This window comes from Ambystoma mexicanum, chromosome 9 (genome assembly GCF_040938575.1).
Source record: "Ambystoma mexicanum isolate Mex_15411 chromosome 9, UKY_AmexF1_1, whole genome shotgun sequence".
In the NCBI taxonomy this organism is placed as follows: domain Eukaryota; kingdom Metazoa; phylum Chordata; class Amphibia; order Caudata; family Ambystomatidae; genus Ambystoma; species Ambystoma mexicanum.
The window spans coordinates 1285602266-1285619602 of record NC_090931.1 but is presented as its reverse complement, the minus strand read 5'-3'; the positions used below and the strand labels follow the sequence as shown (position 1 = coordinate 1285619602).

The 17337-nt window shown below is 46.8% G+C and overlaps 1 protein-coding gene across 3 annotated transcripts in view; it reads right to left on the bottom strand.

Annotated features, from left to right (window-relative positions):
• Nucleotides 1–17337, bottom strand: part of LOC138489065 (protein mono-ADP-ribosyltransferase PARP14-like) — a 1946959-nt gene that overhangs the window by 1347404 nt on the left and 582218 nt on the right. For all 3 annotated transcript variants that reach the window (XM_069616628.1, XM_069616629.1, XM_069616630.1), the window contains exon 8: nucleotides 15163–15396. In XM_069616628.1, the coding sequence (XP_069472729.1) occupies nucleotides 15163–15396 (234 nt within the window). The remainder of the gene's footprint in view (nucleotides 1–15162; nucleotides 15397–17337) is intronic.

The following is a 17337-nucleotide window of genomic DNA, read 5'->3' as shown; positions in this document are numbered from 1 at the left end:
TCACATTCAGTGCAGAATTTAGTGAAGAATTAGCAGGGGAGAGAGAAAGCAGAAGCAAAGAGGAAGGTTTTGAGGTGCTTCCGGAACCGGAGATGGTTCTCCTCAAGTTTCAGGGAGGCAGGAAGGCTGTTCCAGAGGGAGGCTCCTGCCGCGGAGAGAGATCTACCCCCAGCTCGTTGCTTCGAGAAGCGGCTGACCCTGAGGGAGTTGGAGACGGATGAGCGAAGGGCTCGGGAAGGAAGATATTTAGGAAGAGAGAGTTGCAGGTATTTAGGCCCCAGGCCCCAGAAGGCCTTGTGGACAATGCAGAGGGTTTTGAACTTAATCCTCGCAGCCACTGGGAGCCAGTGTAGAGATTTCAGTCCTGGAGAGATACGGTCCCTGGGCTTGAGGCCAAGGACAAGTCTCGCAGTTCTGTTCTGGATGAGTTGCAGAGGGCGGAGAGTGGAGGCAGGCAGATTAAGATAGAGACTGTTACAGTAGTCCAGCTTCGAGAGAACCAGGGCTCGGGAAACAGTGAGCTTCTGGGGGAAGGAGAGGAAGGGAAGAATACCTCTAAGGAGGTGCAGCTGGTAGTGTGACTTCTTAGAGACGTCAGATATATGAGGAGAGAAAGAGTGTGGAGTCAAAGATGACCCCAAGGTTTTTTGCCTTGCAGGTAGGAGCAGGAAGAGGCCCAAGAGAGGTTGGCCAGAGAGCTGCAGGGAAGGAGGGAGTGGGTGTGCCGATGAGTAGAATCTCAGTCTTACTAGCATTAAGGCGGAGGTTGTTGGCAGCACACCATTCCTGGATAGCAGACAGACAGTCAGAGATGAGGGCAGGAGAGGAGGAGGCCGAGGGTAGCCTGAAAATGAGCTGGGTATCGTCCGCATAGCACTGAAAGTTGGGGCAGAGGGCGGTGATGCGGTGGGCAAGAAGTGCCAGATACTGTTCCTGAAGATGTCCCTAATTCCTTGTATATTCCAACAGCTGCAGCAGGGTGGCTACAGTGAAGAGTCAGTCATATGTCTGAATGAAGAAGGGATCCAGCGTGCACACCCAGATCTCGATTCCATGCAATGGTGTCATACCCAACCATGGGGATCCAGATGCATCTAGTTAGAATGCTGGTCCCACACGGTTAGGTTAGTGTTGGCTCTGTGGCTCTTCCTTTAATGGGAATAGAAAGAGTACATTCTGGTTTGGAAAAGAGCATCCTTTCCTTTTCTAAAAGGCGACTGATGGCAATGTTAGTTTCTTTTGGAATCCTCATGGTGAAGTTATTTGAGGTCCGAACGCACTGCATTTAGAGGTGGAAGGAATACTTCCATTTTGAAAATTAAGCCCTGGAAGCAAAAATTCAAGTTGCAAGCTAGTAGCCAGATAAAGTCACTCGCCACCTCAATTCTATACAGAAACAGTACATTGTTTCTTACTCAGCAAGAGTCAAATATCACTGGCTAATGACTAGTGGGCATTTAGCACCCTGACCTGGACAGTTGTGCCTTGATGCTAAATTACAATAAAAGCCTTGCTGTGTGCTGCACCAAATGGTAACAGTGCTGCTGCACTCAAACGTTATTAACCCAGGCTAGTGACCAGCTACCATCTGACCTAGCCCACAGTCTTGGGTGTTACTGCAAATGAACACGAGGCTCCTGCAGTAGGGGCCCCATCTTTTAAGATACCTTAGAAATACAATAGTTATAAATAACATTTTACAACCCGACCACAGACAAGGAAACCTGCCTTTGTCATGGATCTATAAACAAAGGGGTGCCTAAACCTTGGTCCTTCAGCCCAACAACAATAACAGAGCAATGGAGCAGTGGGATAGGGAATGGTATATATCAAACATTTATCTTTTCATAAATAACAATAAATGTAATTTTATTAACATTTTAATTTATTAACATATAAACATATAAAATATCAATTCTAAAAAACATCTCAATACTTTAACATGATTCAACTCGCACACAATAATTCACTCCTACCATCCATTCAATATCTTAAAACATGTACTAATCATACTTGGTGTGTTGACTACCTAGGTCAACATACAGTTTTATTTACAATACATGAGTCCTCCATACCAGTAGCCGATGAAAACTATCTGCGTTTATTCAATTCCACAGATTGATAAAGTCTACGCAGACAGACAGTAGAATCACTGGGATTTATGTCTATGAGTGGTGTAACTCACCCTACGTGGTTACATGGGAAGGATTCAATTCCCATATTTGGTCCTGAAAAAGGTTGCTTTATCGAGAGGATGAATTTACGGCAGTCCAAATAGTCAACCGAAACACATGTATACTTTATCTATCTGTGGAATTGAATAAACGCAGATAGTTTCATCGGATATGAAAGAGATGGTGGGTTAAAACAGCACCGAAGTGTAAAAGTAATACCATATGACAGGCTTTGACCACATATCCCAACATTTCTAAAAACACAAAAGATAGCGTTTGATACATTTGTTTTGTAATAAGTGGCATCTCTAAGCTTATATGGTGTATGCATCCTTCTTAGGTATACGCTGCGCCAAGAAACCGCTTATACCATGACCTTGGAATGCTAGAAGCTGCTAGTTTCTAAAATGATGATCCTTTAATTGTGCTTAACTAGTTTTGCAATATGTATAAGGGAATGAGGGAAAGATTGATTCTATGGAGCACATAACAGTATTCCGAACTAACTATTGATATTGAGAGGTCGTATTGCTGAACATTGGAGGTATTTTTTCATTAACTACAGGCAGGGATCGAAATTAAGACTGTATAAGCAGGAGCGAAAAGCAGCTCCTGGGTCTCCGGCATTAACCAGTTAGCAGGAGCTGGGGGGGGCGTGGCCAGCCGTAATGCGAGCAGGACGAGCCCGCTATGAGCTCCCCGCTTGATCCTACCAAAAGGGATCCTGAGTGCGAAAGAACAGATCCTAAGCAGCGGAAAGCAGCCCAACAGCCGTGTAAACCTCTCCGGCACGCACAAGAAATACTTCAAAGAGCCCGCAGTGATGGGAGGGAGAGGAGCCGGACCACGGCAACTTTGAGAAGGAAACTTCCAAAATGGCAACGGAGGCCCAACGTCGCTGAGGAAGAACAAGCGACTCTGGAGGGCACGTGGCGGTCTGGAGACTACCCCACAACAACAGACACTGACAAAGCGAACAGATGACCATTGGCACAACGAGCAGAGCATCCGAGAAACCGTGGAGGCACTGACTAGTGAAACCACAGAGAAGAGAGGAAGAAGCAACCTCTGCTCCTACCCAGCGGCCAGTCTCCGTACATTGTGCCTCAACAGCGGGTCCCCCCTCTGCACACGCGGACCCTATGATCCGGTCGGGGGATGCCCGCTCCGCCAGACGGAGACATCCTGAGAAACAACAGCAGACAGGGAAGTCGGGAGAGGGACAGGGGACGGCGCCCTCCCGCTTCCCCCCGAAGATACGGTCTTCTGCCGCTGCAGGGGAGGCGGCTCCACTCAACACGAGACGTAAGGCAATACAGAAACCCCCGTCGGAGCGGACCCAGCCTCCGCCCGCACTGGGGCGTGTCCCCCCTGAACATGCGGTCTCCCTCACTAAAGACCACTGGCATCACCCCTCTGGAAGCCCAGGGCCATAAGCACTCCACAGTTGCTGGGGGGGTGAAACATCCAGAGGAGCGCCATACTCCGCACACTTGCTCCAGGCAGAGGCGGCAGGCAATCTAGCGCCCTGCTGACAGAGCGGGCCAGCAGAAGCTACCGCACAAAGCCGCACTGCAGAGCCTGCAAGGAAAAACCACTTGGGGTGAAGGAAGCACTAAGAGCAATAAAGAGAGGAGAGGCTTGCAGTCCCAACGGCAAGACAGACAGAAAATCACCTTGTGTGCGCACACTCCATACTGAAAACAGCAGCACACCGACCAAACTGAATAACAGGGTACGAAGCTGCACAGACTGTGGAGAGGAAGGGAAGTGGGGGGGAAAAAGGTTGAGGCGCTTCCCTCTATATTCCCCATCAGCCCAGCCTGTCTGCACAAGTCATAACACATCCAAGGCCAATTGACCAAAACTAGGACGGTCTCCCTTCCACAACGGCGAGCACAGAGGGCTCAAAGAAGCAATGAGGGCCAAGATAGCAGGCCAGCAGGGAGTAGACCAGTGACACCGCCATCACTCACACCAGCCCACAGAACAAGACCACGGCCAAAGGAACTAACAGTGAGACGTACACAAGTACCTGCCACCTGCAGCCGGGGAAGAGACAATAGGAAGCTCCGCAGCACCCAAGCCCCAGAAATACAATCCATCCTGGAGCCAAGCTGGGAGACTCACGAAACGCAGCTCTTGAGCCACTTCCACACACTAAACTGTAAGAGGCCCCATCATCAGGTCAGCGAACACGCTGATTAGCTAAGCCAAAAAAGAAGAGCGATTTACCCCATGTCCCAGAAACCTCCCCAAAAGGACGTGAATAATCATACATATACTCTGCAGTACACAGCAACCCTCCAGACAAATATCCGCCCGGATGCCGGAAGGGAAGGGAAGAAAAATGGGTGCGCAGCACAAACAATGATGGACTCTTACACCAGGAAAAACAAACCAAAAACAGACAGCCAACCCTCGGAAGACCGCCCGGAGAACAGAAAATGAGAACCACGTGATACAGCCAATGAAAACAAGATCCTTGAAGCAATAGCTGCTATGAGAACATCCATAGAGACACATATAGGTGAAATTAAATACAACATGAGCTTTCTGCGCCAGGATGTATGAAATCTAGCCGGTAGAGAAACTGAACAAAAACTAGAGGAAATGACTACCACCACCAAGGAGCTGCAGGCGACAGTCCAAGACCTGGTGAACAAAGTCTGAATGCTACAAGACAGAGCCGAGGACGCAGAGAGTCGGGCTCGGAGAAGTAATATCAGGATCCTGTGGCTGCATGAGGGGTCGGAGGGCAGGAACCCTACCAACTTTGTCGAAAACGTGCTCCTCCAAGAGATAGGGGCCGGCGCCCTATCACAGGGTTTTACTGTAGAGAGCGCCCACATAGCGCTCCCAGGGAAAAACCCTCCGGGTGCGCCCCCGAGACCAATTATTGTGAAAATCCTCAACTATTGGGATGAAGAAAGAATCCTAGCCCACTCAAGATCAAGAGGAGTGATCCAAAGAGACTCAGCGAGACTGGCAATTTACCCAGATTACACAATCCATGCTCAAAGGAGGAGAGCCCAGTACATACCGACTAAAGACAGGCTATGAAAACAAGGCATTAAATATATGCTCCTCTACCGTGCAAAATTAAAGATCCTGTACAACGGAAAATCCCTCTTCTTCGAAACACCCGAGTCTGTCAACGAGAGGATGGATCAACACAACATGGCCCAGATGCCGGAGAGAAGAGGACAATCGTAAGGATAAATGAAACGCTGAGAATTTGCAAACAAACTGCCAAAACCACCAATTGGGGTACAATGTAAGCGGGGACTCCACATTTGCGCTCTATAAAAATGCTCACAGGGAGAACGGATATCAAGCCCAGACACAAAGAACGCAACCACTGGGACTCCACCTCAGAGCCCGGTCGCTATGGTCATGCGTCTGGGAATCCAAACCCCCTATCCACACCCAGACGAACTTGGAGTACACCCTAGTACTCTACCACCAACCCCTGAGAGCCAACAGGGAAAAATGGTGGTGATGCCTCTATGAACTTCACCGATGGGCAGCAAGTTGGAAGTTTATTTTGGTGCCCAACCGTTCATGGCACTGTTAAAGTTACAACACAGCCGAACCAGTCACGATAGCATGAAACGCACGAGATCCCAAGGGTCACTATCACGACCTGAGGTAACTGAAAGGGACCCCCAGAGTCTAACAATAGCGGAGGTCTTAGGAAAGGGGAAGGAAGGCAGGCAGGCAGGCAGGCAAAAAAAGAGAAGTTGAAGCGATCCACCCACTGAAACCTACGAGCCAAAGGGCGCTGTGCAGAGATACCTGGCCAGATTGCTGAGGTCGGATGGGACTATGAAACTTTGGCAAAGGCTCTTTGACACATTAAAGATTGCTACATGGAACATCCAGGGCCTCAACAAATACACCAAAAAGATGAAGGTCATGTCGGAAAGGGGTCCAAGTCGCCATGCTGCAAGAGATGCATCTAATGCCATCTAAACAAACGCACATACTGGAAAAATGGAGAGGCAGGGGATTTGGGTCTGCATACTCCCAACTACGCCAGAGGGGTGATTACATGGATTGCACCCGGAGTGCCACTAAAGATACTGAGCACTTGCGCTTACACAGCTCAAGAGGACAGGATGATCCTACTCCATGGGTTTCTTGGGCAGAGAGAGACTTGTATAATTAATACCTATGCCCCCAACCAAAACGCAGCAACCTTCTACAGCTCGATGCAAAATCCTAACCCCATATAAAAGGTATGACATAGCTCTGGGGAGGGGATTTTAATTGCATTTTGGATACTTCCATGGATAGGTCGGACAATATACCCTGTCTGCTCCCCCCCTCCAAAGTCCTGAACACACCAACGCAAGACCTAAACCTGCAGGAGATATGGAGATGGTTACATCAGGACAAAAGAGAATTCTCCCATTACTCAAGTGTGCACAAGATCTACACTAGAGTAGATTACATTTTCACATGTAAAGGGCACCTGGAGAACATAATAGGGGCATCATACGAAGGCAGGACCCTATGGGACCACTCGCCAATGATATTAGAATGGCTACTCTCTAGTTACCCCGCCCCCATACCCAACTGGAAATTAAGAGCGGAATCACTGCGAGATAATAGTTTTAGGGATGAGATAGGATGCCAAATAGAACAGTACTTCGAAGTGAACCCTGGGAGCGTGCAGGACAGGAGGATGGGATGCCTTCAAGGTTGTCCTAAGGGGTGCAGCTATTGCCAAAGCAGGGGGAATCCGGAAGGACCCAACACGGCAGATAGCAAAGATAGAGGATAAGATTAAACAAATAGAAAGGGCAGATCTGGTGGTATAGAACATCAAGAGCAAACTCATAACTCTCAGAACCCAATGCTTGGAGCAGTGGGATAAACCTGGCAACTACAGCTACACAAGGTACACAGAGAAACTCCATGGGCATGGAGACAGACCAGGTAGACTCCTAGCCTGGCTAGTCCAAGACAAAACTAACATGGAAGAATGCGGAAATCTCTCGCAGAAGGGGATAAATAATACTTTTAGAGACTTTTACAGTAGTCTCTATGAAGACTGCTCAGAATCCCGAGAAGCAGAGATACTAGAAACCCTACAAGATGTAGGTCTACCGGTGCTAACGGCAGAGCAAAAAACTGATGCTTGATGCACCCCTCACCCTAGAGGAGCAACAGGAAGTCATAGCCGCATTTCCTACTAGCAAGACCTCAGGAAGTGATGGCTTCCTGGCAGAACTTTATAAGGTGTATGCAGATTCATTAGCCCCAACACAGCTCCAAGTCCTCGAGGAAGAACACGAGAAAGGACGGCTGCCAGACACAATGCAACAGGCGGTAATAATACCTGTGCTGAAGCTTGACAAGGACAAAAAAAGTGTGAGTCCTTTAGACCAATAACACTTCTAAACCAAGACATTAAAATTATCACACCAGTCCTAGCAAAGAGGCTCAAAAAAGTAATCACCTCACTAATACACCCAGACCAAACGGGATATGTCCCGGACAGGGCCACCACAGAGAACCTTAGGAGACTACAAGCAATAATAGACAGAACACAGCACTGGCCAAAGGGCTGTGCGGAAGTAGCGTTAGACGCTATTAAAGCCTTTGATTCTGTAAAATGGGCCATTTGCCTCCCTAGAACATTATGGCACTGGAAAATACTTTGAGATGGATACAGTGTCGACTCGCCTTGGAAAGGGCAGGAGTCGGCACGCCATGGAAAGGGCAGGAGCCCCAAACCACGAGTGCCCCGACAGACGGATGCCCTGCGAGCCCAGCATCCAGGGTTAATTGAAATTCCCTGCCAGGACTCCTCCAGCGCCCAGCACCGCTGTCCCATTTTGCCCATTTTGTTCGCAATCTGCATTTTCCTGCAGACCATTCCGCGAGCGCCGACATTATACTGAAACAAAATGTCGGGTGCATCACGGGATGAGAGCGAGGCTGTGTTGCCTCTACGTTGCTAAGCAACGCTTGTTTGTTTCCTATTTGAACGGAAACATCCGCCGGCCGCCACAACTAAGGCCATTATAAGGCCACCTACCCTGTTTGCCCCTGTTCGCCGCAGTGCGCAGCCGCGGCCCATGATCTCTTGCCGCTGCACCACGAACTACCAAAATCCTGGAGTCTCATCCACGCACACTCAAACAGCAAGTATGGAAGTATGGACACAATGTAAGTAACTGCCATTGTTTGACCGTACCTCCTCTGTTGCCCTCCGCGCACTCGTTAACCCACCCCTGTCTCCCAACTTACTATCCGGTGCACCACTGGAGGTCACAACCCTGTCTGCCATAAATGTGTATGCCTCCACTGTATGAGTACATTGCTCCCCCAGCAAATCTGCCCAATATGGCCGACAACACCATCCCACTGTGCCTATTATGAACTACGCTATTGCAGTCCACTGTGCCCAATTGTGATCTAAGCCTATTATAGCTTATTGTGCCTATTTTGAACTACGCTATTGCAGCCCACTGTGCCTTTTCTTGAATTAGCCTATTGTAAGCCCACTGTCCCTATTTTTAACTACGCTACTGCAGCCCATGGTGCCCATTCTTGAATTAGCCTATTGAAAGCCAACTGCGCCTACCTGGAACTGCGCCATTGCAGCCCACTGTGCCTAACCTGAACTGCCCTGCCTATTGTGAACCTGCACAATTCCCAATTCAAGCTAGCCCATTGTATCCAGCCGACTGGGACTATTCCCCTGGTCACAAACCAATTGTTCATGGCAAACTTCTATTTAACCACTCTTACTCAGCAACTCTCTCCCTACTCCACCCCAACAACACTACCCTCCTCCCCTCAACCTCACTACCTCAATCACCCCCACCTTAACTATGGGGTATGCCGATACTAAACAAATCACCAGCCAAACTGCACCATCAGCCCATTAGAATGGATTCGCCGATTTGCTGCTCCTCCCACACCTTGGAACCCTTGCCCAGTGAAGGACAGAAACCTGAGGCTCGGCACACGGTTCCTACCCCCCAGATCGCTCATCAAAAAACACCCCCCTCACTCTTATAACCAAGCTCAAACCAGCGCCACACAAACTTTGGACAACTCCCAACAAAAAAAAAACATCAACATAACTGAACTTTCCATGATCAAAGGTGCTCTCATCAATGCCTGTTCACTGGTCGCCCATGCGCTAGACATCGCAGACCTCATATCCGCCAAGAACCTGCATTTCCTGGCTATCACTGAAACTTGGCTGCATCAGGCGGCAGGCCCAGCTCTATCCCTCACCACCCCAGAAGGCTACTCAATTCTAAGGAATAGGAGGAGGAGTAGCCTTTATCGCCAAAACATCCCTTGGCCTTAGAATGACCCCTTCATCCAGCTTCCGGTCCGCTGAACTCTTGTCTGCTAAGTTCCAACTCTTGGCCACACAAACCGTCCTTCTGCATCTCATTTACAGACCCCCGGGCCCCATCTTCTCATTCGAGGAAGAGATATCCAACCTCTTGTCCACCAATACCAAAATAGGATCTCAAATCATCCTACTAGGAGACCTTAACCTAGGCCTTGGGGATCCCAATGACACCAATGTGCTCTCCCTGGAAAATACCATCTCACAACTAGGGTTCAAGCTCAAGATCATAGCTCCAACACACAACAAGGGCAGAACCCTGGACTGGTTAGCGGACCACAACTGCTCCACAGCCATCCTTAAAAATGAGCCAATCGCATGGTCAGACCACCACGCCATCTACTTCTCCATCCAAGGGAACACGCAACCAAACACCCCTCCAGCTACTATTCCGCAAACCCTCACCAGGAATAACCGCAACATCACCCTGCAGAGCCTTCGTCCGCTAATCAACAACATCCTCACGCCAGCAAACTATGCCAACCTAGATGCGGATAAACTTGCTGAACTCTATAATAAAACACTCAAATCAGCAGTAGATATCATTGCTCCGATCCAACTCACAAAAGCTAAACCAGCAGCCCACTTGAACAAATGGTTCACCCCGGAGCTTAAAATCCTCCGGAACACCAAACGAACGGCAGAAGCCACTTGAAGAAAAACTCCCAACCAGGCCAACAAAACACTTCTCACGACGGCAGGCACCACCTACAAAACCTCTATCCTCAGAGCCAAAAGAGACCTATGACAATAGAATTGAAAGTGCCAAATTTAAAACAAAAGAGATGTACACCATCAGAAATTTGTGTGAAAGACGCAGACTGGTGTGAGAGGATCCAAAAAGCCTTGGCAGACAAAACCACCATGCTTCAATCCAAAATCTAACAGAATAATCTCAGTCTAGCCAAAAAACCCAACCCTCCACCCCCATCCTCCTCTGAAACCACAACATGCCTCCCCTTCTCCAGTACCCCAGTGTCAACAAAAGAAGTGGAAAGCATCATCAAAGGCCTCAAGCCTTCCAGATGCCAAAGGGACTTCCTGCCCATCTCCCATCAACCAGGAAGGTGCGAACAACCTGGGCCCTTTCATAAAAGCCCTCATCAATGCCTCCTTCAAATCGAGCTCCGTCCCTAGCAGCCTCAAGGGGGCCTGGGTCATGCCCCTTTTAAAAAAAAACTAACCAAGACCCGAATAACACAACCAACTACAGGCCAATTACCACCGTCCCCTACATCCTAAAGATCTTAGACAGAGTGGCCTACTTACAAATTCAGAAGCACCTGGTCGAGAACAACCGCATGGGCCTTAGACAATCTGGCTTCAGACCAAGGCACGGAACAGAGACAGCCCTCCTGGACTTAAAAATCCAAATGGACGAGGCAAAGGAGAAGGGCAATTTAGCCCTTCTCCTGCTGCTTGACCTCTCGGCAGCCTTTGACCTTGTCGACCATCAGATCCTCACAGAACATCCGACAGCCTCAGCTGCTTTCTCTAACCAGGCGACTGCCTGGGTCCAATCCTTCCTAGCCGACCGAACCACCCGGGTCTTCTCCCCGGGGGCTTCAGCCCACCCCATCCTCTGTAGCGTCCCACAAGGGTTGTGCGTCTCGCCGATCCTATACAATATCTTCACCAGGCTATTGTTTGACCGCCATGATAACCTGAGTGTCACATACACAAATTATGATGACGATACCCAGGTTCTCATCACCTCATCAGGCTGCTATTCAGAGGATTCCACACGGATCAACAACCTTTACCTGGAGATCCAAGCCTGGATGGCAGAACACAGCTTATGCCTTAACGACGAGAAAACTTAGCTCCTTCTTGTCGGCTCCCAACCACGGCTAAACAAACTGGACCCCCCGTTACGCATCTATCAACATAGACGGTAACCTAATCACTGTGGCCAAAGAAATTAAAACTCTAGGGGTCTATCTAGATTCCACACTATCGCACATAAAACAGGTGAATGCCACAGCCTCCTCCATAGCTTATACAAATAAGCTCATCAATGCCTGCAAACCCTTCCTCTCGCCCACCAGTTGCATTACACTAGCCAGAGTGCAGGTGCTCTCAAAAATTGACTACTGCAATACTCTTTTTCTTGGCTCCTCAGATCGCAATTTGAATAAACTGCAGGTGCTACAGAATAATGCAGTCAGAGCCGCTCTGAGTATCCCACGACACGCACACATCTCAAGCTTTAGACGAGATGCCCATTTGCTCCCTGTTCGAGATCCCTCGTCATCGCCCACAAATGCCTCTCCAATGACGCCCCCAAATACCTGGCAGACAAGTTGACCAAACAGACTTCTTCTCGACCAACTAGAAGGGTGTACTCCCACTGTCTCTACATTCTCCCTAAAAAAAGCAGGCGGCTCCAGCTTCCCGGTCCTAGCTGCCAAACAATGGAATGCTACACTGTTGAACCTTAGAGCAGAACCCTCCTTTTGGACCTTCAGAGCAAAAACAAAGTCTTGGCCCGCCAACAAGAACTTCACCAGTATCTGACACTCTACTTAATGTACTTATTTTCTCTGCCGACCACCATGTAACCCGGTCAACTGCACTTACTGTTATCATCTTGTATGTATATACTCTGCTGTAACTTCCTCTATGTCTCCGGCGCATAGTTACCCCAGGGTTCGGCGCGCAGTATAAATAAAGAAACTAAACTAAACATATGCTCAACAACAGCGAGAGTCCGTACTGGGAAGCATATGTCAGACCCATTCCCGATCAATAGAGGTACCAAACAGGGCTGTCCCTCATCGCCCCTGCTGTCTATCCTAGCATTGGAAACCTTAGCAATATTCATGAGGAAAACTTTCATTGAAGAGGGACCGAGAGTAGATGGGACCCTACATGTCATTTCTTAACGCAGATGACATGCTGCTTTACATTAATCATCCAGAGGATAACCTGGAGGCATACCTTGAGGTGCTGTAAACTTTGCGACGTGCTCAGGGACAGAAATTAGTAGAACAAAATCCTGCCTCTTTCCATTAGCGGGATGGACAGGAGTAGAGGAAGAACGGCTCCCCTGCCTTGGACTCCAGTGGAAGGCCCATTACTTTCGATACCTAGGTATAAATATACACCACAATTCCAAAAAAAAAAAAACACACAAACTGAATACAATCAAAGCTAAAAAAGGACTAGAAACATCCATTGCATTTGGAATAAAGTGCCTCTCGCTGTGATGGGTAGGATCTCACTAATAAAAATGATAGCACTCCCCTGCTTACTATATCATTTTATAAACATACCATACCTCATACCAAAAACCTTTCTTAAAGCGCTCAACTCGCTACTGAGCAGTTTCATATGGGGCACATGCAGGAGAAGGGTGGCACTTGACGTATTGGCCAGGGACTACAAAGAGAGAGGAGTGCGTCTCCCGCACTTTGAACTTTACTACCTAGCTGGACAGCTCCAACATGTAGCAGGCTGGCTTGCAGACATAGAAACAGTGGATCATACACTAATGAGATCCAAGATAACCCCCTACATCTTGAAGAAGGTACTATGGTTAGAGAAGTCCAGAGTTGAGGACCCACCTCCGCTCCCGACACTAGGCAGGCAATTTGGCTGAGGACAAAAAAGATACTAAAAGTAAAATAACCCTACTTTCCGCAAATTCCACTAGCAGCCCTACACAGAACCAATAGAGAAGACCTGACGCATAGTAGGAAATACTGGGAGGAAAAAGGGGTTGCCACGGTGGGAAACATGTGCCCAACAGAGTAGCCAATAGCTTTTCAGCAACTGGTAACCACACATGAAGTACATAAAGGCCAATACATAACATACACCAGAATAGTACAGAAGTTCAAAAGCAGATGGCCAATCCCACTGGATCCAGAAGCCGATACCCCAATACTAGGGCTATTGTATTATGTGACCGAGGGAGGCCATATGGTCTCCAGGATTTACCAAGTACTCCTAGAAACAATCCCCAAGAACTTACACAGAGGGAAGACCGCATGGGAAGCAGAGACTGGTAGAGAAATAACGGAATAAGAATGATCGAAAGCCATGTTAATCCCAAAAAAGGTATCCACAAATGCCAGGCTAAAACAGATAATTTTATGTACTCCACAGAGTGTATATGACACCCCGACAGAGCTCACAATTTTCAGTGGCAGGCACACAGGAATGTCTGAGATGTAGCGCACCGAATGCGGACATTGGACATATGTTCTGAACCTGCCCAACAATCCATATATTTTGGCAAGGAATAGAAAGGTGCCTGCGAGACAAAGGGGTTCCAGGTCAGGAATGGTCGACGGAAGAATGACTTCTGGGGCTCTGTAAGTGTCCCGGAAAAAAGAGATGAGAAAAATGATTGACCTGGCGTGGGTGCTAGCCAAAGAATAATTGCGATGGAGTAGAAATCCGAAAATGGGCTGAGGGTAGAGTTATGGTGGAAAGATCTAGAAAGATGGTCCTTAGCTGAAACAGCTGTATGGTATGCCGCCCTAAGAATAGGCAGGAGATAAAGTTCCACAGACATTACAGAATGAGCATGGAATGCACTAGTACATACCCTCTTCTCTCCAGATGACAAACCCCCCTGAATTGGACCCTTAATGCAGTGACACTTCCAGAAGATCTCGCACAATGCACATGGAGGAGATCCGTTGCCTCTCACTTAGCCAATGGTGAGCATGACCCAAGGAACATATAATCCTCTCCATGACTGGGAGTAGTTTATAGTTATTGTTTGTATTGGGGAAAGGGTCAGTGGGAAGGAAGCAAGAAATGAAGACAATGTAATCTGTTAACAATACCTGTTTTTTATTGTTCTCTTTAATGTTTTTCTTTTCCCCTTGGGGTCACCCCAAAATGGCAAAACTTAATAAAATAGGATTAAAAAAAAAAAAACCCTTATGGGGAACGAGCTGCTAGTACATAGTATTCTAGTATTCCACAAATAAACTTCAACATAACATGCAAACTTAACATTGTGTCCTTTATTTATAGCCCCTTATGCTTTAAATGCTGTATATGTGTGTTCTAATGCTTATTTAGAGATTGTCCCAAACACAAAGAGTTAATGTCTAATAAGGTGGTTTGTTTAGCATCAGTTGGCTTGGGGAGTAACTCCTGGCAGCTGTTGTCAAGCTAACCAGACTCTTCTAGGCTGCAAGCAGGAGCTGAATAGCTCCCAATTACCCCCCCAATTTCAAACGCTGCTACAGTATAGCCTAGAAGTATGCAAGCTGCAGCGCTCCAGATATTTGCCACTATGACCCCTCGCCATTTACTACGCTGGCTAGGGATCATGCGAGTTGAAGTCCAACACAACAGGCGAGCCAAAGGGTGAAAACCCCTTGTATAAACCAATAAAACACTGACTTTACACAGGAAATCCTAGAAAAACCTTTACACAAGAGGTGAGGCAGGGTGAAGCTAAAAAACTAAATTGCAAGAGGATTGTTACCAAACAGAAATATAAACAATTCCAGCGAGACCATGGTCTGGAAGAAAAAGGATGGCAGCAAATTACCAGAAATACAATTGACTAGGCCGAACAAAGATGCCTGTAGGAAAAATAACTTTACACAATTAGAATAGATGAACAAAATAGGTTACCGCTACTGATGATCCATTAGGTTCCCAGTTGGGAGTATTAACATGAAATATTTTCTGGCAGTTGAGATGAAACCCATCAGTTGGTAGCACAGATCCTATATCAAACGTGGCAGGTAGGGCTGCTTCACGGATAGACTGCTGAAGTTCTGGACCAGCCTTTTGCAGCAAAGCCTTGGATACAGCACCTTTCCCAAGATCAAGATCCTCAGCAGTACTGCTCACAATAACATCAGTCTGAAAGAAAGGTTTCAAATTAAAGAAGTGTCTATTTTGTCTGCTGCAGAACAGGCAGGTTCTTTAGGTACTGATGGAAATATGCTCGCATATGAATGTTTTTCAAACTATGTATTAAAGCAGGGATCTCCAACCTTTTATAGACACGGCGCAAAATGTGTTCATAAAATGGACACAGTGAGCAGCATCGGTAGTTCGATGGAACACATCAGCGTCCCGTTGGTGGAAGAATGATTGCAACAAAAATTATACCTTATAGAAACTTAATATTGCTTACAGGCTATGTTGATGTGCAGGAATTAAAATTAATCTGGACCAATTGCAATTCTGGTCCAGGCAATTTACAAGGTCGTTTACAGGGAATTTTTAGGATATGAAGTGGCAAGCAGGATGTTTGTAGAGACTGGAGGCTAGTAGAACTGTTCAAAAACATGGACACAATTAAGAAACATAACAGTGCTTGCAGATCTCCCATCATAAGAAGTCTTCAGGACATACAGTGGCAAATTGTGTATTTTATTTAAGCAGGTTTGGACAGTAAAATTGGCTTGCGTTGGTTCAATTAAAACAAAAATTACATGTGGATTTTATGGTTGTCTCCTAATGAATTTTCGGATCTATGGTGGTAAATGGTGCATTTATAAGAACACAACACCAGTGGTGAATGGTGCAATTTTAAATTTTTAAGCACATTGGGCCAATAACATACAACTTTGAGCATTTGAAAACCGCTTTACAGAAAGGGTTGTATGTTTTACTTGATATATGCCAGAATTGATGGTCCTGTTCATTACATATTATTAACTGTAACTTTGTTGGATTTCAATTGGACGTTAAGCAAATTACTTTACGATAGATTTGGTATGCATTTGTCTTATTTGCCCATTATCCACATGCCAGTGGCAAAGTATCGGAAAATGCATTTTTTTAATGCCAGGACACTACACAGATTATGTAACATTTCTGACAATTGTGCATGGTGACATCAAACTTTACTAGTTCAAAAATCGGCACATGCAAATTATTAAAGGACATTTGAACATGCATGACACTTATTTACCCATTATGCACTCTCCAGCTGTGCAAAGGTACAGATGACGGCAATTTTCACCTGTACACAAACATGGGCATGTGGTTCAATTTCTTGCCCATTTGTGTATACTTCAAAGTGGAACAAATTAGCAGAAGATGGGGACATAGGCCAATGCAATGAGTATGGAACATTTTTAACAAATAATTTGCACAATAATTGTGCATGTAAAAAAAAAAGTAAATTGGAAGTTTTGAATCATTGACAATTGGGCCTTCTTGATACTTCTTTTCCTCTTAAGAACGAGTTAAGCTTCGGTGAAAAGCCCCATTGCAATTTACTTGAACGCAGCAATGGAATTCCTGGTTGATTTCAACAGTTGCTGGCCAGATTGTGTACCTTTTCCAGCCAGCAGCTAGCCAACTAGTCTTATACAGCTAAGTGGTGCAAAGAACGTAGTGGGTCTTGCCCAATAAGTGCAGATTCATTGAGGGTTATTTTTAATGTAGACAACAGCAGCAGTTTCTTTGTCTTCACTGGCATGGTCATGTCAGCCTAAATTCTGAGCCTCATGTACGCCTCAATCACTGCTTTGCTAGGTAGGTCTATTTGCATTGCATGCCCATATTCCCTCGCCCTCATACCAACTATCTTACCTGACTGCTCCTCTCTACCATTATTGAATGTTCTATCATACTCCTCCTTTGCCTCTCTGGCAGACAAAGCGCTTCAACGCCATAACCTTTGGCAGGAGGCACTATGCAAATGCAAGATAACATTGACCAAGCATTGTGCGAGCACCAATAGACTAACTTCTGCTTTTAACTGCACTAGTGTGGTCGTCATGGGACACGTCTACTCCAACACCTTAAAAATGATCTCAGCACCCTTCCTACAGGTCCTGGAACATG